Here is a 23,780-nt window from a genome sequence, read left to right as displayed (position 1 = left end):
TACAAGAAACTAGTTCAAATTTTGGGATATGTCATATGTGTGTGTGTGTAAAAAAAATCTATTTAGTATGTTTTTGTCCGTATCTGTTAAAAACATATAATAACAATTTCGCAGACAAATGCAGATATCAGCTTCTTTTACAAATTTCATTTTTATAGTTTTAATTTTATATTTTTTCTCATTGATGATTGCCAGTACACCTTCAAATTCGATTAACAAGCATATATGTATATAAAATAATAAATTGATTGTTGACTTAAAATACCTTTACTATAGTAATCACATGACCTTGTAAACGGTAGGAGAGATTGGTGAGCCTTTGAGCATTCATATTATATGTGTAACTGGTTAGAAGTCAGACTAAGTAAAATTATTAACATTTAGCAGCAGTCCTGTTGATTAGAACACCAACTAATTGACGATTGGTACAGCCTGAGCAAAGTTAATGCCCAAATTTTAATTGCTTTTATTTATTGCATCACACTATTAGCCACGGAAAAATAAAGCTTTTGTGTTGACGATATGTATTCTTTATTACTCTTTACTTATTACATTATACGATGGGGTCTTGTAGGGAATTATAATAACCTAATTGGATTTTCTTTTTGGAACTACTCTGAAGTATGTTATAAAAAATATTAAGAGCTTTGACATCTGTAGTAAGTTGTTGTAGAAGGAACTGTTGATGTTAAGGAAGACTAAGATTAGGGTATATGAAACGATGAATTAAGGATTTAGGATGAAGGAGTTTTGTTGAGATGTAAAATAGAAAGGAATGGAAAAGTGTATCGATACAGTCAAATGACTGATGGCAAAATAATTTCAAATATAAGGTATTTAAATCACAGTAGAAAAAGTTAGAGGTTTTCAATAATTTTTCATGCATAAGTTTAATAATATACTATAGTAGTCATATTAGTAGTAGTAGTAATAATGATGATGATAATAATAATAATGAAAAATCTAAATTGACTTTTAATAATTTTATTGTGTGACCCTATTTAAGTGAGCTAATTAAATAAATATCATATCGCTATTTCTATAAAGAGATAAAAATAGTATTTTAAAGAAAAAATATTACTATTATTTACTCTAAAAAGTTGTTACTTGCAATAAATTCAAAAATTTATTAGAATTTAAATTTAAATTTATTCATTAAATTAATTATTTTATTTTAAGCAGCCTACTGATGATGAAGATTGTCTAATGTTTGTTTTTATTATATTAAAATTATAATTATTATTTTAAGGAGAGAGTTATCTAAAGAATATTATTTATTTATGTATATATATTTGTATTAAATAATAATTGTAATAAAAGTGTTGTAATAATTTTGATTTTTTTTTTCATTTTAATGTCTAGTATATAATTTGAAATTTAAAAGTTAGAATATATATTATTTGATAGAGGTTGATAAGCTGGTGAGCAATTGAAGCATGATGATGATGATGATGATGACGATCAATGTTTGTTGGTTTTCTCTGATATAAAATAATTATTTTTCTAATACTTTTATTCTGCCGATTTCATTTTGTTGGGGAATTTGTTGTTGAACTTATTATTTCTTTATGTAGTTTATTGGTTTTTTTATAACATTTTTATTGTTTTCTTTCAATATTCATTGTCCTCGTCTTCCTCCATTTCTCTGAAACAGAAATTATTTTTATTGTAATAACTATTTAATTTATTGTAATGTATGGTTATGAAATATTGACTGTACAAAAAAAAAACACAAAACAAAAGGAAATAAGAGAAAAATAGGAGGTCTTTGAATCGTGGTGGTATAGGAGGATGTTGTAAATTGAATGAATTGATAAATTATGAAATGAAGAGGACTTAAGATGAATCTGATAGGTTTGTGATAGAATCTGGTGAAGAAATAACTAAGTTGATAGTCCATGCATGGAAGATATTGAGGTTTAATAAATTTGGTGATGGATGCGCCAAATTTTATAATTTGTATAGATATAACTCTTTGTTCTGTAATAAAAATTATCAATCAAAAATATTAATCCATTATTCATTAATTCCTAAAAAAAACATTATTTAATATTAAATGTATCATTTCATTGGCCTCCATGGTGGAGTGGTAGTGGTAGTGTCAGTGTCCTTTGTGAGGAAGGTTCTAGGTTTGAATCATGGTCGTGCTTATATTTTTCTTATGTTACAAAATTTATTTAACATCAAGAAACTGTAGTTTGATATCAATCTGTTGTTTATGGAGTAAATAAAAAAATAAATTTAAGTTATAAAATATTTATAAGCAGTTTGAAGATTTATAAGTAAAATAAGTTTTATCACAGAGCATTCAGTTCAATATATCAGTTCTAAATTAGAGATTGTAATCTGAAATCTATGAAAATCAATTAAAACAAGTTTTTTTCTTTCATTTTCATTCATTATACTTGTTTAATTGTATAAAAGAAGAGTTTTATTTTTAATGGTGAGCAAGAAATTTCCAAGTAGTTTTAGGATTTTTAGTTCATTTAATGAATCATTTTAATGGATCTACTTCTGAAAGGATTTACTGTATTCAGTAAATCAGTTGTTTTTCAGAAGGAGGAACCTTTGCCGTTTAGAAAAATAAATGTATTCAAACAGTTTCTACCATATTTTTTCAGTATGCAATGGATTTATAGCATATTTATATGCTTAAATGTTTGAATGGCTTGAATTGTGATTTGTATCAGATCGGATATCAAATGTTACAAAGCTACATTATTCTTTCTTAGTATAAACAATAGAAAACAAATTTTTGTTACATCTTTCTTGTTTTTTTATGCTTGGACTGCTGTGTGTATTGTGATCGATGGTTGCAAATTCCTAGAATTAGATATGATTCTAAAAGAAGATACTTTTGAAATTGTTAAAAATAATGTAGTTCATAGAATTTCTTTGAGGTAATCAGCCTTATATTTAAAAATCTTTTGGGTTTGGGCGCCAGTTGCAATTAAGAACACCTGAATCTGTTCTGAGGTCATGCTTTTAGTATTTCATAGTAAAAAATCTTGCTAAATTTTTGGTCAGTGTAAAATTATTGATCAGTAATGTGCTGTTCCAATTATGAGTACACTAATTCCCCAAGACGTTGTAGTTGGGTTAGATGCCTATTACCTGAAGGGACTATGAAGAACCCCCTTTAGATGGATTGTCTATTTTGTTTTGCCCTTCCTTGATGAGTAGGTTCATTTAATTAAAGGATTTTTTCATTTTTCAACGTATAGTTAGCATTTTAAGCTGCTATATTGTATTTTGATAGCTCATTTTTTATTGTTTATCTTTTTTAACATAATTTGTAATTTATAAATAAACAATACTAGACAAAGAATTAAATCATATCACAGTCACATATGAGATATGGTTTGGCGTGAACCAAAGGATCATGTAACTGATTGTTACTTTTGTTTAACAAGCGTGTCTGGAGTTTCTAAAAAATCTAAACATACTGTAAAATATCCTTCATTGCAATCTGCAATCACCCCTGTACCTCACAGTGAAATTATTCCAGTTCCTGAGACATCTGTGAATATATGTTTTGAAAGCAGCGATGAAGAATCAGGCGGTACTGAAGAAGACAACAATGATTTTGATTTTGAATTATCTTCCAATAAGCCAAATCTTATATCAGAAGGTGAATTAAATGATTTGGTTAGGGATTTAAATTTATCAAAAAATCAAGCTGAACTGTAAGGATCAAGACTGCAAGGTTGGAATTTACTTCAAAATTTTGGGCTTTTGAAGCTGACAAAAAGAACTTTCTCAGTACTTTATTGATGAAAATAATTTGATTTATTGCACAAATATTGATGAGCGCACTTAAAACAGGTTCATAAACCTGAGGACTGGCATCTTTTCATGAATTCGTCCAAGTGTAGTTTAAAAGTGGTTCTACTACACAACGGTAACAAATATCCTTGGATACCAATCACTTGTGATATTAATTTGAAAGAGATATACGATGTGATAAAAGACGTTCTTGAAAAAATAAATTATAAAAAAACATAGCTGGTGACTTGAAAGTTATAGCTATTTTGTTAGGCATGCAGTTAGGCTATACTAAGTAAATGTGTTTTATTTGCGAATGGGACAGCCGAGCTAGGGATAAACATTATGTTACTAAAGAGTGGAAGAAATGAAACAACTTAACTCCAAATGGGAAAAATATTATTCTTGAGTCCTTAGTTGAACCTAAAAAAATATTTTTACCCCCTCTCCATATCAAGCTAGGACTAATGAAAAATCTTGTAAAAGCAATGAAGAAGGGTAGTCCCGGATATTTGTGTATCAGGCAGAAATTTCCAAATGTAAGTGAGAGACAGATGAAAAAAGAAATATTTGTTGGTCCTCAAATAAGAGAGTTGGTCAAAGATGATGCATTTAACTCAATATTAAATAATGTAGAAAGTGCAGCTTGGGCTTTATTTAAAGATGTTTGTAAAAATTTTCTCGACAAACAAAAATCTAACATTTACCACGATATTGTTAAATCAACTTCTTACTTCATACAGAGCTGTGGGATGTAATATGTCTTTGAAAATACATTTCCTCCACTCACATCTGGATTTTTTCCTGGACAACCTCAGAGACGTAAGTGACAAACACAGTGAATATTTCCACCAAGACATTTTTGATGGAAAGCCACTATAAAGGGAAATGGAATAATAACATTTATAAAAGAAAAGCATCAGCGAAATCATTCTAACACAGATATGGCCATGCAAAATTACAAATTTTACAGATTTTAATTATGTTTTCCCATATTTTTTTTGAAGCATAATTTAACTAAGGTTGATAGAAAAATTTATTTGCAGATCTGTAATGTATGCAAAAAATCAATTCAAGAAATGGTTAAAATCAATTTAAAGAAACATTAAACAATTTTTTTTTTGTGTATCAGTGTAATTAATCAATGATATGAGTTAACCAGTTGTATATCCTGGAACCAATTGATTTGACTTAAGGTATTAATGAATTAACTGTCTCCTGAATCAGATTCCCTGTGTCAAACCTTTTCTCATCTCCCAGAACTGTAAAGCATGCAGAAGTATTCAGCTGAAAAATAACCTGCTCTGCCAAGTCTCTACTGATAAGTAATGAGATAGAACCTTCAATAACAATTGTCCATAGAAACCACTTTACTTATGTAATTGATCTGTACATATATATATATATATATGATATATCATATTATTATTTCTTTTGTATAATTTTATGTACTAAATATAGTTATTAAAAAAATAAATTTTTACTTACTCATCTTTAGGTGGTGGAAATTTTTCAACAAATGTTGTTGTATCAAGTTGTCTGTTACATCTTGGACAATACCAATAACTGAGCACTCCAATCGATACACCAAATAATACATTTGGTATTATTAATGATAATATTAGATGCCTGAGATTATCGTCCCAATTATATCTTGCCACGACCATCTCTGGATAATTTCTACTGTAATAACATGGAAATGGTTTAAATAAATTTTTATAGCCATACTTTTTTGCAAATTCGGAACAATTTACTCTTGGCGGATATCCACAGCCTTCTGTATTTATATAAAATTTAGTTTCTTCTACATCCCATTCCATGTTTTGTAATTCCATTTCACCCTGAAATATAAATAAATATTATTATTAATAAATTTAATAATTTCATACACATGAAAATAGTATATGTACAAGTATATACGTATTAAAGAGAATAGTAGGTTAAATAGTATTTTCATATCAATTGTTAATAGTTTGTTACTGATTATTTTATTATTTACTTTGTTATATGTTTATTTTTTCATACTGTAAACAAGGGTAAATCAAATTTTATGTAAAATGATTTTTTTATGCATACATCTTAACTAGTTAACTCTTCATGTCCTCTTACTTAGTTATGACTTCATGGAAAAATGAATGTAATCTTGAACAAAAGGGAAAGCATGATCTATAGCTTTAACAGCTACAATAATGTAAATTTTCTGTCTTTTAATTTACTGGTTGATGTTTTTTTTCTTTTGACATTTAATTATTTGCTTTGTATTTAAATTTACCAAAATTAAATGATCTTAACAATTTTTAAGCAGTTTTGAAAAATCTTAATATACTGAATTTTTTTTTCTTATTCACATTTTCTATAATACTAAATGTATTTTAAAGATTATTATTATTATCATCATTATTTGTGTAAACAGTTTGATATGTTCTAATTGTTATTCAATTGTAGAACAGTGAATTATTATTATTAACATTTTTGATTAAAAATTTTTCTTGGTGAACTTAGAAAAAAGTTATTAACCTTATATATATGTAGTTATAAATATATATGTTATTTGGCAATGTATATAAATACTGGGAAAAAAGTAGTCGTCATTGTTTTTCCTTTGTACTGTATTTTATAACCTTTAATTCTTTTTCTGAATTTTTCTACTTTTCAGTAGGTTGTAAATCTAATTTAGCAGTTGGTCTTGTATAATTTAATTGAATCGTTCTTGAAACAGAGTGGTTAATCAACCACCAAAGTACATTGATAACAATAGTATTCATTTATTTATCTTTAAAAAGCTGTAAATTACAGTCCTGATAATCCTGACGTAAAACTTATCGTTCACACATAATTTGATGATTAAACTGCAGCTGTTAAAAAGAGTACAGTTTGTAAACCGTTAAAAGTAAGATTACAGTTCAAAATATCATAAGCCAAGAATGATCAGACTTAGTAGTCTTAATATCTAGTGAATTTTTGTATTTTTCCTTGGATAAAAATTTGAAACTTGACTCATAATAGTTAACCTTTTATGAATTCTATTGAATTCTTTATGTTAATTGATTATTTAATCATGCTATTTTGATGTTTGATACTTACCTATCTACGTTTGAGTTATTTAATTTTTTATTTAAATATTTCTCACTTTTAAATTGGTTTGAAAACATACTTTTATGTCTATTTTGTTTTTGTGACAGTCTATTGCTAATACAAAATCTATCTTAACTGATCTGTTAGATGACTATTTCATTTGGCTATTCTCCAATGAATATATTTTAGTCATTTTTATACTTAATTATGCACATGATAAGTATGTTTTTTGTTCTTGTATGAGGTTTGGCTATTAAGTTCCAAGATTTGGCCTATAAAATATGTTGAGAGTAAAAATTTTGCCCTTTAGTATTAATTTTATCCTCTACAGTTTGTTCTCTATCCTTGTCTATACAATGCTGCATGTACATTTCCAATTGTTTAAAGTAATAGGGGAAAATCTTCTTTAAATGGTTTCAGAGGAGCTTGTTAAGTTTTCCTTTTGTTTTCCTTATGTTTATAAAGCAGAAGAAATAGATTTGCCTCAGAAAATTTATGTTTTTTGAGTAAATTTTGAAGTCAGAGGGTGAATACAATTGGTGAATAGACGGGAGGTATTCCAAAATTATGTACTTTTTTACTTTTTAAGGTTAACAATGCTTAATAGATGAAAGTAGGAAGTGCAAATGCTTTGTGTTAATGGAGAATCCAATTCTGGTTTTTCATTTTGGTCATCGTCTTATTCCTATAGCTCTAACAAGACATTACATTTATATTGTTGATTGTCAGACGTTGACGTATCTTCACAGTCAAGATCATATTTTGATTAAGAAAATAATGGTTGGTGTCTTTCAATTAATCAATTGATTTATCCAAATCTCATCATATGTGACAATGTTTTCAGGTAAATCTACTGTTTCCATCCATTTCAGTTTGTCAGAACAACTGTAACTTCCTTTTTGGGGTTTCTTCCACCTTGAGAGCATTCGGGACCATTTTCGAGTACACCATGGTGATATTAAATTTATTGCACACAGCTTTATCTCATCATGTCCTTGCCTAATTTAAGTAAGGACATGGTGAGATTTTTTACCATATCTGATATCATTATTACTATGTTCAGGCGTTAGTTGACTTATTAGACTGATTTACCAAACTTTTTCATCCGGTTTTAATGCGATCCAACTGAGTCGTCGTCGTCAATTCTTTCTCACCCTTCAGAATCTTTTGTTTTTACTGAAAAACAACTAAAGTAATCCTCATAAATTTCTTTCTATATTTGGAAATTTCTTAAATTCAGTAAGAAGATTGAAATCTATTCCCTGTTGGATTTTCAAACTATGCTTGATTTTGACAGCAATATTAATATTGCACTTGTGAAAAGTACTATCGCGGGTTAATTATCTAAACTAGTACTGAAATCTTACCCGGATCTACACACCATGCATTAAGATTACACCAACTTCCAGTGAAATATACAACTATCGCTACACGCCCAGTCCTGGAACTTAATAGCCAGACCTCAAGTATATTTTTTATATAGATACATTGAATTATGGTTGTTGTTTTTCTTAAATATTTGACCGCTTACCTCTGCCCATGTTTCGAACGGCAGTCTTGAATAGTTAACTAAAATTTGGTGGCAACGTAGCGCAGCCGTCGTACAGCCTTCTCTGCACGATGCCCACGAGCAGTTGCTTAGACCCTCTGAATATATATGACTGACAGCTATACAGGTCACGGCTTTCTGTTGATAATCGGCCAGTATTGTCGATATGGCCGGGTCTACGACAAACGGAATTAAAAATAAAAAGGCAAAAACAGATAATATCGCGGTTGTACCCAAACATAATGAAGTATAAAATTTCGCTTTTTCCATTAACGATTGTAATTCTTCTTCTTTTATTGGAAGACCGGCTACTCCACCCCCTCCACTGCTACCTTTTTCGCTTCCGACAATGCTTCCCCCTCCACCACCCGCCGTAGCAGTACTACTTCTTCTCGTTCCATCTATCGAACCTTCTTTATCTTTCATTTCGTCTTCGTCCTCATCCGCCGCTGCCATCATAATTTGTGTCTCTTCCGAATAGTCCTCTATATTGAATGATTCTAATAATAACCTTCGTTTAATAATTATGTATAATTATTATTAACTTCTTATTAATAAAATTGTATATTATATATACAATAAACTATTATTTTTATTAATTAATTACTTTTTTTACAGTTATTTGTACTTTTTGTACAAATTATTCGCTATTTTTTATTATCTTATTATAATTATGATGTTAATAAAATCTAAAAGCTACTACCGATTTTATCGCTCGTTTAAAAATCGATATGCGATAAGTATAATTAATTAATATCATATAATTAATTAATATCGTAGCGGTTCTAATAGTGATATTTTTTAAATTAAATTAATTTATCAATGATATTATTCTTATTGATGAATGATATTAGAATATACTCTATGTTCATTTACATGCGCTTATTTTATTATTTATAATTTGTAAATTTTATAAATTACATTTATTATTTAATTTCATCTACAATTCTCTCTATTAACTTTTTTAAATTTTTACTTTGTATTTTTTTAATAAAAAATTAACTTTATTTTGAGTAAATATTTATGTACGTATATATATTATTTATATATATATAAATCCGACGTTATATATATTTTTATATTAAACTATAAAATGTAATATGTATATAATATATATAAATATCGATATATCGAATATATTTTTATCGATTATTCATTTGTAATTCGTTTATCGATGTTTATTTATTTATATAATATATGTATACAGTATATTTATTCATTTGATTGTTTTACTCTCGTTTGGAGCGAAGACGCGTTCCCCTCCTGGTGGTGGTATTTATTTTATTCAGTGGTCATAGTGAAGTGCAAGCTTGCAGCCTAATTTATTTTTATTTATTAATAGAATGTAGTATATTTACACAGCAGTATTATACGAGTTTTATTTTATAAAGTTTAAAATTATTATAGCTGAATCGTATAGTAATAATAATTATAACTTTTTAAAAAATTGAATAGGAAGTTTTGTAAATTAAATTAGTAAAAAAAGAAAAAAAAGAAGTGTGTTATTAGTGCTTTCTTTGCTTAACTATATCTCCTTCCCTTTCTCTCTTTGCTGATTAATAATTAATTAAATTTGTGCTTGCTGCTTATTGATCGATTGATTAATTAATTGCGATGATTATTATTATAATAACAATATCATTAATCAATAATCTTGAAGTGAAAATACGTGCTGCTGGTTTTGCTGCTGATGCGTTGGGCTATCTTCGAGGAGGGGAATGCCTGCAACAAAAGAAAAAGAAATATAAATTAGAAAGTTTAGTCTTTAATATTTTTTATATTATTTCTTAGAATAAGGATATCCTAAGAAATTTCTTAGGGTGAGGAAGTGAACCGATTGATTATCGTAATCCATTCAGGCCTGGTACACATCGCCTATGTTGCCTAGATTTTTGTGTAACGGTTTAGAGTTACATAGATGAGACACAACCTAGCGTTTCGACTTAGTTTATTTTCCTGTGTTATGTGGATTTTGCTATTGACAAATAGTTTAACAAGTTGCATCATATTAACAGAATATAATTATTTATAAAATTTAATTTATTTATTTACTGCGTTGTTTTTTCTTCGACGTTTAATACTTTTGCAGAATTTTCTGTTTAATCAGATTTTTTCATTGTGGAAATAAGTTAAAAAAGCAATTTAAAACAATAAAAATATGAAAAGGTATGTTCATCATCTCATTTATTCACAGATACAAATTAAGGTTCTGTTATTTTTACAATCTAAGGCAGATAATGAAACTATTGTTTTTGAGTCTATAATTTGGATATATATTTAAAATTTTAAATAAATAATTTAAATTTTTTTCTTATGAAAGAGCGGCGACAACAGTTTTGGTCATTGACTCGGTGGAAATTGGAATTGTATGAAAAGATACCATGCTTGACCGGGATTCGAACCCGGGACTTCCGCACGAAATGCCGAGACGCTACTTACTAAGACACGGAGGTCGGCGTTTAAATTAATTTAATTTAAATTTAAAAAAAATATAATAACCGTTTCTCGGACCAAAATATTAAAAATAAAGCTATAATTCAATATAACTAGTAATGAAAAGAAATATTTCTTTAAAAATATAGGCCGTTCGACATATGGAACTCTCATTTATCCCTCAACTTTATAATTTAAAAAAATTTTAAAGTAAATATTTTTATTAATAAAAAAAAGTATAAAAAAAACACTTGTTAGCGCCAGTTTCATGAAACTTGCTTACCAGTTATCAATGAAAAATCTATTCAGAATTTCCCAAATGAACATTCTTATTATTATTATTATTATTACTGTTCTGTCAATTATTAATTCATTTTCTTTTATTTTCTAAAATAAATAATAGGGTTGTGAAGGGGGCTATAGCAGAGCTATAGCTCTAGAAGGGAACGTATTGTAAGCGGTCCAATTTGGGCATATGCGGCTTTCAGTGGATCTTGACGTTTTGACACTTAAGGAACCCAAAAAACCGGATGGAAATTTTCCGGATGTTCGTATGCATGTGTGTGTGTGTGTGTATTCGGTATTGGCTTCTAAATCACTCTATATCTCCAGAACTACTGGACCGATTTTTTGACAAAACTTGGTCAGATTATTTCTATATATAGGGCATTGGTGCCATTAAATTTTCAACTTAAAAAAGGTTAAGGGGATGAGGCAGTAAAGCTAGATCACCCTCAGTATCTCGAGATTTCGTCTAATTAAGGTCACATTTTTCTGACACATTGTTAACAATGTGTCATTGCAATGTTAAAATTGCAAAAAAATGTTATGCAAAATCGCACCCCCACCCCAAAAAATGTTGTTGTAGTCGTCTTGTATAGTCAAAGGTGAGCGGTAGAATTAAATAAATGAATAATATTTTTAGTGTAAAAAAGTAACTCGATCTGGCTGGGTCTCGAACTCGATCACCCGGTTGGCCCGGTACCTGATGCGTTAAGCCTTGCGGCTACACCAGTCTGCCGACCGTACAAGCGAATTATGTTTTGTGTAAGTTGTGAAATTACATTAATTTAGTTAGTGCCGACCGTCGCCTGTAGTATCACCATATCCGTGCGAATTAAATACGGTATGTGCGCGCGCTTTAGTTAGGATCAAATTATTAAATGAAGATTTGAAAACACTTAAGAGCCTAACTAGTAAAGAAATATAAAATGAAAACACCATAAATATAATAAAAAATTTTGTAATAAGGACATAAAATATATAATAATAAAATATTACTTGTAAGAGATTTAGTAACATTTTAATACATCATACAAATAATAACCGATGTCCGTGACAGAGTGATAGTGTCTCGACCTTTCATCTGGAGGTCCCAGGTTTGAAATCTCGGTTAGGTATGGCATTTTTCGTACGATACAAAATTCCATTTTCATCTCGTACGCACAAGCTTCAAGCTTATGTGACATCATTAATAAAAAATAAAAATAAATAATAAAGTAAATGTAAAAGGTTGTTTAAAAATTGTAATACGAGTAGATTTTATTGTTAATTTTAAAGAGCATAAACAAGCCTACAATATAGAAATAAGCTTATAAAATAACAATAATTCAGAACATGTAAAAATTACTAAACACTAGAAAAAAGGCGGGTCTGTGGCCTGCCGCAAAAATGTTACATGGTTTATGTTTCATTACTTATTACGTTAACTGTTTTTGGCACTTGCAACTAAATAAAGTTTATGAATTTAGCATACTAACAATAACAAAAACTTTTTCAACGAAAACCTTCAAAATCCTGAACATTTTTAGCCGTTTCTGAAGTTTTTAACAGTCTAACCCCCAATTATCAATTTATTTATTAAAGGTACATTATCGTTCTTTTTTAAATATGTTAATAAAATTTAAAAAATAATAATACGGAAACAAAGCTGATACGATTATTCCGGAGCATTTATTTAATACAAACTTTTCGTTTAATCAAAACAATAAATAATTGTTAAAAAAAAAGAAGATAAGCAATATCCAGCAAATAGCCTCATGCCCCTTCTATTTACTGTACAGGTTTTAAGCGTTGGTTCAAAATAAAAATGTGAGCATATACAACAATGCACTATGCTTTTTTTTTAAAGATATATTTGTTTAGCAAATTTTAATATGTTATACAAATAATACAAAGAAAAAATTACGTAGTAAAATAAGACACATGAAAATATATTAAAACAAAGAGTATTAAATGAGCGGGTAGAAACTTTTGAGGGAAGCTATCTCCCATTCAGTTTGTTTTTATTTATAAGACTCTGTGCGTTTGTTAACTATATAAATAGTCACATTGTTTTGTGATACACTATACTACTCTTTGAAGGATTTTTATATGTTTTACTCTTTCTATGAACCTTGTGGTATAAAAAGCTTCAGTATTTTATGTATTACTGTTTAATGCATGTGTAAATATGTACACATAAATAGCTTAGCTTATCATTAAATTAAGTAACAAATGCAACATAAAAAAGAGAGTTTTTATTATAAATAAAAACAATACGCAATCTTATGTTTATCTTTATAGTCATGGCGTACTAATTGTACTTTTTGTCTTTTTTGTTGCAGGTATGTGTGATTTTTCGTAGAATGAAGTAGTTTTCAGAATTCGATACTAGGTAAGTTAATGTAGCATATATATATTTTTTAAATAATAATAATAAATTATTATCATTATAAAGAAAAATATATCTTCTGTAAAATAACCTATTGAGCTATGAAAAAGAATTATTAAAATGTTCCATTCTGTTTAATCCAAAGAAAAAGATAAGACCTAGTCTGTATCATCGAATTAACGTTCATGTAATATAAAAACTATTGGTAAATTATACTCAAAATAATGCGTAAAATTATATGAACAAATATAATGAAATAAAAAATATAATCGTATGCATATAGGAAAGGAAATAATTTATAATTTTCACCCCAGTGCGGTAACCTTTAAATAGTTTTAAAAATTATAATTTCGAAGACAGGAGGGAGAAGATAACAATTTTTAATTATTGTATTTTTATTTTTATGACGGCTTTTATAAAACGTTAGGTGTTCTTCGATAAGTTTTTTCTACTGTTGTGTTTTATATAAATGAATTCGATTTCAATGATTTTTTTGTTTTGTTTTTTATTTTGTAGAGAAACTTTTCTGTTTATTCCTTAAGAAGTTTCTTCCGGTTGATATAAATAGAAGGTATCTTTAAACGAAAAATTATATGATCTTTTGGCTAACATGAAGATTTTTTATTTGTCTATTATTATTTTTTTATGTTGGATTTTATTTTACCATAACTTAATTATAAGTAGTCTAAGATCATCCTAAACAGCCTTAGAGTACGTTAAGTAGTAGTTATGTAACTTTTTCATTCCTTATGTTACTTTTTTCTTTTTAGATATAGTATTCCTTTTCCATTTTTGGGGGAAAAAATTTATCAGTTTTTTAATATGAACCATAGTGGTTGTAGGTAATTAGCTTCCGGTAATTACCGTTCAGAGGATGAATGAGGATGAAATGTATGAGTGTAAATGAAGTGTAGTCTTCAGTCCAGTTCGACTATTCCTGAGATGTGTGGTTAATTTAAATCCAACCACCAAAGAACACCGGTATCTACGATCTAGTATTCAAATCCGTGTAAAAATAACTGACTTTACTAGGACTTGAACACTGGAACTTTCGACTTCCAAATCAGCTGATTTGGGAAGACGCGTTCACCACTAGACTAACCCGTTGGGTCAAAGGTATTAGGCAACCTGATTTGATATATCATCACTGAAAATTATGCAGTTGTCCTAAGAACATATTAGTAGGTTTGTAGGAAACGTTAAAAGTAAACTAGTTTTCCATTGTTTTTAATAAACTCATCGAAATACAGTCCTACATTTGTCTAGTTCTTTTCATAGGTGAAAAGAATTTTACATTTATACGGTATTATGAACATTTTTATCCTCTAATAAAGCAATTCTGATTGTAGATCAGTTATTGCATTCTTATTAAGTAAAAGTAAAATTTGGCAGATACTATATTATTTAATATCCTCCTTGTCGTAAAGTAATACATAAAAATGACTCGGAGTAATATTTCTTTTCTTTTGAGTAGAGGAATCTAATATTGTGGAAAACATGTTATGTGAATCGTTAAATAATTTCATTGAGGGTTAGTTAATTTGATTTGTGAAGGTAGTTTGCGGAGCGATAACTGTTTTAGAACACAAAGATTAGAGTTAGGAAAACAAGTAACTGCGAATTTAGGATGTAGTAAATATATTTAGGTTAAAGAATTAGTAAAGAGTAGAACGTAACCAGAGAAATGGTCTATATATATATATATATATATATATATATATATATATATATGTACCAAATTGTGTGCGCGCATATCTTGCGTAATAAAAAAGGGTAAGGTAGATTCTTTTTCAGTGTTAGTCATGTATGTCTTAAGTTTTTCTTCTAGAAGTGTTTTCTCTAATTAGACCACCCTACCTCGAATATAGAAAGTACTCCGTTTTTTTTTAATAAACTAGACTAATGTTTTAAGAAGTTTCAAACCGAATTTCTTTAAATTGGTTTATACGATACCGATCAAATCGATTATGTTGTTTATTACGAAAGATAATACACTGTTGCATACACATTTATTAGTTTTAAGCAGTTTCACTAAAATTTATTTAAAATTAATTGTATCTTTACGGTTCTTAAAAATTCATCATACAATTTTTTAACTTTTATTAAGTGGAACGACAAACTTCTATGGATTTTTTAGCGTCTGCTGGCAATTTTCATGAAATTAATAAGGGGAAAATAACCGATGATGTTTTTAAAATATATTCCTAGTAATTAGAGGAAATCATATTAGTTAATCACAAGTTTTTGGTATATAAATTTATTAATAACTTGATAATCGGTCTAATATTTATTATCTAACAAAATTTATTTGCATGGATATACAAATATGGTTCCATAAAATATTCAAGCAAATTCCAGATCCCTTGAAACTATTTTATTATATTTTTAATTAAATGATTTTTAAAAAACTTTCATTTTGAGCAAAAACTCTGCAATTATCATTGATGATTATATTATGCCACATGATTAGCAATACTGCAAGTACAGTTATGGTAAATTTGTTATGAATTAATGATGTGTATAAGTTCCCTAAAATAATTTGTGGTACTTTTATTTTACGAGGATCTTTTTTTAAGTTTTTACAAAAACAATGAAAAAAAAAGATTTATGATAGAAATCATTTTATTGTTTTAAAATATTCGCCTTTAAGATTTATATACTTTTTCATGCGTTCGAAATAATTTTCGATACACTTTTTCCACTCTGAAGTTGGTACCTTAAAAACATGGTTTTGGAAGGATTCAACAGCTTCTTGAGGTAATGAAAATTGCTGTCCAAACATTTTTTGTTTGATATTCGGGAACAGAATGAAGTCGTCAGGTGATAAATCAGATGAATATGGGCAGTGAGCCATTAATTCAATGTTTTTTTCCGTCAAACAGTCAATTGTTTGATGTGCTGTGTGAGAGCTGGCATTATCAAGATGAAGAATGATGCGAAGTTTTAGGTTGTTTTCCGATTTCATTGAATACTTCTGGCAAACAAATTTTTGTATACTATTCAGGATTAACAGTTCATCAATCTTCTAAATTAATGATTACTACATGTTCCGTATAATGGAAGAAATAAGCGATCATTTTCTTGGAAGTGCTTCGTGAACGAACCACTTTTGTTGGAATCGGTTCATCTTGGAACATCCAAGCAGTTGACTGTCGCTTAGTTTCCGGCTAGTACGTATGTATTTAAGTTTCTTTCCTGTTACTGATTATGCACTTCCTCGGTCGAATTTTTTGAGTATTTTCTTCGGTCAAAATTATGAGCCTCGGTCAAAATCGGAATATACTATAGTCTTCGATTTGCCTTAGAATGCCTTTATCTCACGGTAAGTCGCATACCAATCCTCTTCAGTCATGTGCACAGCAACAATATTTTTTAGTATAACAACCGATTTTGGTGGACCATCACGAAATTCATCGTTGATGGAAGCACGACCACGACGAAATTGTCTAAACCAATTGTAACAATTTTTTCTATGGTGATTCATTACCAAAAGTTGAACGAAGCGATTCGAGGCATTTTTGTTTAATTAGGCCCTTACTAAAATCGTGAAAAATCAACCGAGGAAAACCTTCACGTGAAATTTCCATTTTTTCACAAAGCTTTTTTTTTAAACACTCGCTACCTTGTAAACAAACTACCCGGCTGATTTCAGAGTTGCCACTGTTGTAACAATAAAAAAAGTCAAACTTTACAACAATAGTAATGTTACAACTCAATAGCGCCACCAAGTAAGTGGTCGTTTGTAGAAACTTAAAAGGTGACCTCCGTATGATTGAATCTTACACAGGATAACATTTATTCTATTGCTAAATCATAATGTTTGAACAACGATTATTGAATTCTTCAAGGAATGGCAGGTGAAGTAAAGTGGTGTTCTACTGTAATAAACTGACAAAAAATTCTTTGAACTTAGCATTTATATAAAGCATAAAATTTAATCCTTCTCTGTTGGATAAATTTGGTAATTATTATTTTTATTATTGTTAGTGTATTATTCTTACGTAACATTCAACATTAATAAGATCTTATGCTATAATTTGTATATTTACTAAACTTTGTTTCGAAGAAAGTAAATTAAAAGAGTTCTAGGATATGTCGATCCAGTAAAAAAGTGACAGTGATATAATGATTAGCAAAGAATTCTTATTAAACTCGCGCTTATTGTCAATTTTATCGATATATTATTAACAAAAACTTTTATAAAAAAAAATTTAGTCGGTAGGTTGAAGTAGTAAAAACTTGGGAAAATTTATAGAATTCTTGTTTTTCGGTGGGAGGAAGGGTTCTATTGCCTCTTAAACTTTTAATAAGGTTTTTTTAAGATATTATCATTCCGGTATATTTAGGATAATAAGTTAATAAAAAAACGTTCTATGTTGTTATCAGGAAAGAAAAAAAACTTTGAAGAATTATGTCTTAAAAACCACTAGAAGGATAAATTTTATTCTTTATTTAACGTGTTATTTTCTGTGATATTCGTGTGAATTAAATTCTTTTAGAAAATCTGTAAAAAATTAGTATGTGTATATACAAAGTTTTTCCTTCTGTTTTTGCGGTAATGAAATTTTAACGTTTTCTGTTTTCATTAATATATTATATAAAGACTTAGTGTTCAAGTATATCTAAGAATAGAATTTAGTTTATCGTTTAACTATCGAAACAAAATTTTCAAATAATCCGTTTGTATGTGGGTGTCCGATTCTTTTACTTTCCCTGTAGAAGGGAAAATATTATAATCGGTCCAGTTTGAGCATATACGGTTTTCACCGGATCTTGACGTTTTAACATATAAGGAACCCAAAAAACCGGTTGGAAATTTTCCGGATGTTCGTACGTACGTGTATGTGTTCGGTGCCTCACACCTTATATCTCCAGAACTGCTGGATCGATTTTGACCAAACTTGGTCAGATTATTTTTATATATGGGGGATTGATGCCATTAAATTTTCAACTTAAAAGGCCAAAGGGGTGAAGCTGTAGAGCAAGGTCACTCTTAGTATTTCGAAATTTTGCCTAATTAAGGTCATATTTTTTTAGGCACATTTGTTAACAATTAAAAAATAATATCTGCAAAATTTTTTTTCTAAATCGCATCCCCACCCCAAAAAATTCTCTAAACTAGTGACTAAATGGGTATACTGCGTCGATGGGTATATCCTGTCACCACCACAAGGGGATCTAGTGTAGTACTGACGTACAGGTGTACAAAAAATATTACATTTAAATAAAATTATTAATATTTTAAATTAAGTGCTCCGGGGATGTGTGTGTGTAAACCGTGCATCAGAAGCAAACCATGTGATGGGAAAGTCCTACAATTGAGTTGACAGCTTTTTTTAAGTTTCGCTGTTTTTTGTATCTTCATTGAACGCATAAAGAAATATCTGATCAAAATTTAATTTTTTTTTTGTCAAGGGATCTCCTTATATTATTTTAATAGTATCAGATAGAAAACAAGAGTTCACAAATAAATATTTAATTAGAACTGTACCCGTTAGATCCCATAAATACTAAAGATGCGATAACTCGCAAAAATAACCTCATCCTTACCACGGATCAATTGGCGTTAAGATTTTAACTTAGCCAAAACCGATTCCTTTCTCTATTTAAAAAGAAAAGAAGGAAAGCTATCAAGAATTACGAAAATGAGGTGAATAAGAAGAAAATGACCATCCATTTACAGGGGAATAGTGAAATAACACAATCCAACTCCTTAGAGAGGATTGTTTCAAAATTTGTCCAAATACTTGGTGCCATTTCCATCCAAAATTCCTTCGGTTGTACACTTAAACCTGGATGGATGTGTTGTACATTATTGATCAATTATTTTACTTTATCTGGAATAATGCTGTAACAAAAATTTATTTTTATCCCAATTACATAAAATCCACCAGAAACTCGGGTTGAGTTTCTCTAACGAAAATCCGTTATATCTATAGAATCGTGTGGAATGCGAAACTATCCAACTGAGCTATGAAACATTAATCCATAGTCCTCATTCTGAACAGGAATAACTAACTTATATTAACGATACCAAGCTTTCTATAAGTGCCGGAAAAAATAAAAACTAGTAAACGAATTAATTTCGGTTCATTTTCATTATATTCTGCTTGCATCGTACGGAAGGTTGGACTCAGGTTACAAGGTCAACCCACCGGGTTGGTGTAGTGTGTTAAAAGCGTCTCCGCAAATCAGGTGATGGAAATGGAGTATTCCAGCGTTCAAGTCCCAGTAAAGGCAGTTATTTTTATACGAATTTGAATACTAGATCGTGGATACCGGTATTGTTTGGTTTCAATTAACCATACATCTCAGAAATGGTCGACCTGAAACTGTACAAGACTACACTTCAGTTACACTCATGCATATCATCCTTGTTAATCCTCTGAAATAATACCTGACTAATTCTCGGGAAGCTAAAGAGGAAAAAAAGGTTACAAGATGGTAACGTCACAAAATATCAATGCAAATTGAATATAAAAGTGGCTTTATAATTAGGGTTTTAACGAGTTAGCGTTACATGTTTATAATTTTAATGTTTTGACTTAGATTCGTTTTATACGAACGTTATCGTACAATTAAGTTAAGAAAATCATTTTTTCCTTGGCCTATTTAAAAGTATAAAATATAATTCAATGTCACGGCATATGTGTATGTTTGTTATAGTGTTACAACTATTCTACATTGTGTAGCGCGCTAGTGGTGTGAGAAGAATCAATAGAAACGTCGCAGAGGGATTGTGCTGGCAAAACTCTCCTCGTACATTGATATGAGAGCACGCTGCTCTTTCTTACCCTATTGCTTTGAATCTTGGTTAGTTTTTTCTTTTTCTTTTTTTAATGAATTGTACGTGTAATCCTGAATTGATGATGATGATGATGATGGTGAATTGCTTCTTTTTTTTTTAAAAAGTCACTCTCGCTTTTATCACTTGACCTACTGAAATATATTTTTGATTACGTTTGTAAAAGCGAATTCGCGCCTTAACACGTGCTTGGATATAATTTTATGTATATTTTAATTTTTATGTATACTTTAACTATTTTTGAAATTAACGGAATATAATTGTCGACGTTGTTTTTGAACTTTTACGAGATTTGTTTGGAGTTTAAAATTTAATCCATACATTAGTAATAATGTTAAAAATTATTTTTGGTTTTATGTCGTTATTTATTTTCTTTTATAATTATAAAAATAAGAATATTTTAGATTTATTTTGATATTTTTTAATAGGTTTTGTTGGAAAAGTTTTTTATCCTTTTGAAGGGACAACCATCTCCCATTATAAAAATAAAAATAAAAAAATCTTTAAACTTAAGTTTTTTCGTTAAAAAATTTATTGAAAAGTTATTCATTCCACCTTCTGTTAATAAATAAAAAACTGATGAATTGAGAAAGTCTGGATAATTCAGTAAATGTAGAAAACGAGTAGTAAAATTACATTTGAAGTGGTGTGTATATATCCAATATAATTTCAGATAAGTTTAAGTTGGGACAGTGTGGATGCAAGTTGAACATCATTCGCCAATCGTCCTCCAACAACGTAAAAAGGTTTAATGGAACGTTTAATGGCTTACTTTATTACAACTTTTTATGATTTGCACTCAACGCTCATGATTCTTAAATTTACAATTTAGGATAAAAGGACTTCAGTTTTGTTTGAAGTGCGTGTTCAATTTCTTATAATTGTAAAATATAAATTTTATATTTTAATTTTTATAGTGTAATAGATATTAAGACTACATTTTATTTTATTTTAATCTTTAATAAAATATATACTAATACTCTAATTGGTGTAAATATGTAAATAAGAAAACGCTCAAAAACACTTTAAAAAGAAACTACTTAAAATCTTAAACTAGATGGTCATTTCGATTGTTAAACAGCCATCATCAGAAAACACTGAAGAAATCATATGTATATATAAAAATAAATAAATGAAAAAAAATTATACTTAAAAGAATATTTATAATAAATGTTGATTAAAAAATTAACGGCACTTGTGAAACAAAAAAAAGAAAAAATAAAGATTAATATTTTTAACAATAAAAGTAAAAGATCTAAACGATAGTTGTAGTTTTAGGCAACTCCAATCGTAAGAGTAAAGTTAACATAAAAATAAAACAATCCGCTAAAACCTCAAACTTAGATTGCCCACCACTACATAATGCACGCCCTTATCCCATTTTGTATAGTTTAGGGTGAGATGAAGATCTTTATTACGAAAAATTGTCATAGCTTGAATCTTAAATTATTAAAGAAATATTCCCTTCACTCACCCATGAACAATATTTAAGGGAGGGGATAACTGTTTATTACTTAGTAGAAAACTATAGCAAAAAACGATTTTTAATACATGTAAAACTCTAAATGATTCTTATCTACTCTTTTTGGTTGAACAATAAAGTTCCTTTATCATTAATTCCAAAAATAAATTTTCTAACTATTAACTTTTGTTTTTTTATGGATATTTTCTAAAACTATTTTCTTTAATAAACTAATTATCTGACCAGTTTCCATGAAATTCATTTACAGCTGATTTATTTTGTTTTCTATATTATCCACGTATTCTATAATAATCGAAACGCTCCTTTTTTACCTCCTTGTACGAAGTAAAGGAAGTATTGTGATCGCGAAAAATTTCGGTTTCCAGATTTCAACGGAAATATTAATTTTCAGTATCCCTGAATCCATTTTGACTAGTTTCGGCGTGACATCTGTACGTACGTATTATCTCGCATAACTCAAAAACAATTATTCGTAGGATGTTGAAATTTTGGATTTAGGACTGTTGTAATATTTAGTTGTGCACCTCCCCTTTTTAATGGAATCGACTGGACCAAAAGTTGGATTTTGGACTTTTTCTTAACTGTAGTAATAAGCCCTCATTGAAAATTTTTCAACGATATAAGTGGTACTTATTTTTATTGGTTCTAGAGTTGTAGCCAAATAAAATTTTAATTAATGAAATATTTGGATCTTACAAGAGGAAGACACGTCGGTTCAAAACAGACTTCATCTACTTCTTTTAAAATTTTTATTTTAATTTAAATATATTGATTTTTTAATAGTTATTAACCTGTGATTGTAAAAAAAAATTCGATAAATAATAATTCAATAATAATAAAAAAAGTGATATCCACATCAGATTTTTCTTGTCTTAGTCTTTTTTTCATTTCCTTTACGTATTGTAAATTGCAGTATTTGTTTTTAAACATCAATTTTCAACATGTTTAGTTTTATCTTTATCGTTTCCGAGGACAGTGACCAGTTTTTAGATCTAGCCTTGGTAACTTTAAAGTTGTGTTTTTAAAAATATTTTTTAACCTTGCAGTATCCAAAAGATGTAATGTATAATGAAATTTTTATTTTTGCTTTATCCGATCCGTTATTCTGAAATACGTTTTTTTTTGCTTTGTTAAATTTTTTGTAGATTCTGGCTGCTGACAAGGATTTTTCTAGTAAAATCATTGAACTCAGCTATATCTTTAATAAAATTTCTTTCTCTATAGATCCCCTTCAGATCAAGCATTTTACTCTGTAAATTATGACACTAAAAGTTACGATCTTATATTGCAGAAGATGAAAAGAATTTTTGAGATACACCTATCGATAAGCTTATTTTTCTATAAACAATAATGCTTATTGGTGTATTAATTTTTTTTCTTATTTAATTCAAGAATTATTTATTGAAATGTTAAATTATTAATATCTAAACTGGTCACAGAACTTAAAAACTGTATTTTAAAAGAACAGTTTAGATAATTCAGATCGTACTGTCGCTTCTAGTTATCCTAACGAGAATAGCTAGGAGTAAGTAAACATTTAATAGAAGGAGAAAACTTTTGTGCGGAAAATTGAACTGGGATTTAAGAAAGAGATAGGCAAGGTGTTATATTTGGAGTGTCGTGTTAACTGAAACGTTGATACTAAGTAAGGTGGACAGAAGGCGGGTTGAGGCGTCTTAGATGTGGGTGTGGCGTAGAATGATTAATATCATATTGTAAGATCTTGTAACGAATGGTAGGGTATTAGAAAGCAGAAGAATCTTGAATGTAATTTAGTGTAGGAAAAAGAATTGGAAAAAGATTGGGAAATTGTTTTTTTTTTGTCTTCAGTCATTTGACTGGTTTGATGCAGCTCTCCAAGATTCCCTATCTTGTGCTAGTCGTTTCATTTCAGTATACCCCCTACATCCTACATCCCTAACAGTTTGTTTTACATATTCCAAACGTGGCCTGTCTACACAATTTTTTCCTTCTACTTGTCCTTCCAATATTAAAGTGACTATTCCAGGATGCCTTA

The 23,780-nt window shown here is 28.9% G+C and overlaps 3 protein-coding genes across 4 annotated transcripts in view; 1 reads left to right on the top strand and 2 right to left on the bottom strand.

The window, feature by feature from the left end:
- Positions 1 to 23,780, top strand: part of LOC142327629 (cilia- and flagella-associated protein 298) — a 467,369-nt gene that overhangs the window by 160,398 nt on the left and 283,191 nt on the right. The gene's annotated exons all lie outside the window — the stretch shown is intronic.
- Teh2 (tipE homolog 2 phospholipid transfer protein) lies at positions 1,185 to 9,044 on the bottom strand. The gene is made up of 3 exons (XM_075370685.1): positions 8,372 to 9,044; positions 5,254 to 5,606; positions 1,185 to 1,645 (listed from the first exon to the last, which is right to left on the bottom strand). The coding sequence occupies exons 1-3, from the start codon at positions 8,846 to 8,848 to the stop codon at positions 1,612 to 1,614; spliced, it is 864 nt and encodes a 287-aa protein (XP_075226800.1). The 5' UTR covers positions 8,849 to 9,044; the 3' UTR covers positions 1,185 to 1,611.
- The window catches only part of Teh3 (tipE homolog 3 phospholipid transfer protein), a 60,708-nt gene continuing 46,396 nt past the window's right edge, over positions 9,469 to 23,780 (bottom strand). For both annotated transcript variants that reach the window (XR_012757041.1, XM_075370833.1), the window contains exon 2: positions 9,469 to 10,111. The gene's annotated coding sequence lies outside the window, so the exon portion shown is untranslated. The remainder of the gene's footprint in view (positions 10,112 to 23,780) is intronic.

The sequence above is a fragment of the Lycorma delicatula genome, chromosome 7 (assembly GCF_047948215.1).
Source record: "Lycorma delicatula isolate Av1 chromosome 7, ASM4794821v1, whole genome shotgun sequence".
NCBI classification, from domain to species: domain Eukaryota; kingdom Metazoa; phylum Arthropoda; class Insecta; order Hemiptera; family Fulgoridae; genus Lycorma; species Lycorma delicatula.
This window is presented reverse-complemented; position numbering and strand designations above follow the sequence as displayed.

Coding starts and splice junctions, on each gene's coding strand:
- Teh2 (XM_075370685.1), bottom strand. CDS start 8,848: ATGATGGCAGCGGCGGATGAGGACGAAGACGAAATGAAAGATAAAGAA. Junction 5,607..8,371: donor CGTTCGAAACATGGGCAGAG/GTAAGCGGTCAA, acceptor TTTATATTTCAG/GGTGAAATGGAATTACAAAA. Junction 1,646..5,253: donor TTTCCACCACCTAAAGATGA/GTAAGTAAAAAT, acceptor TTTCTGTTTCAG/AGAAATGGAGGAAGACGAGG.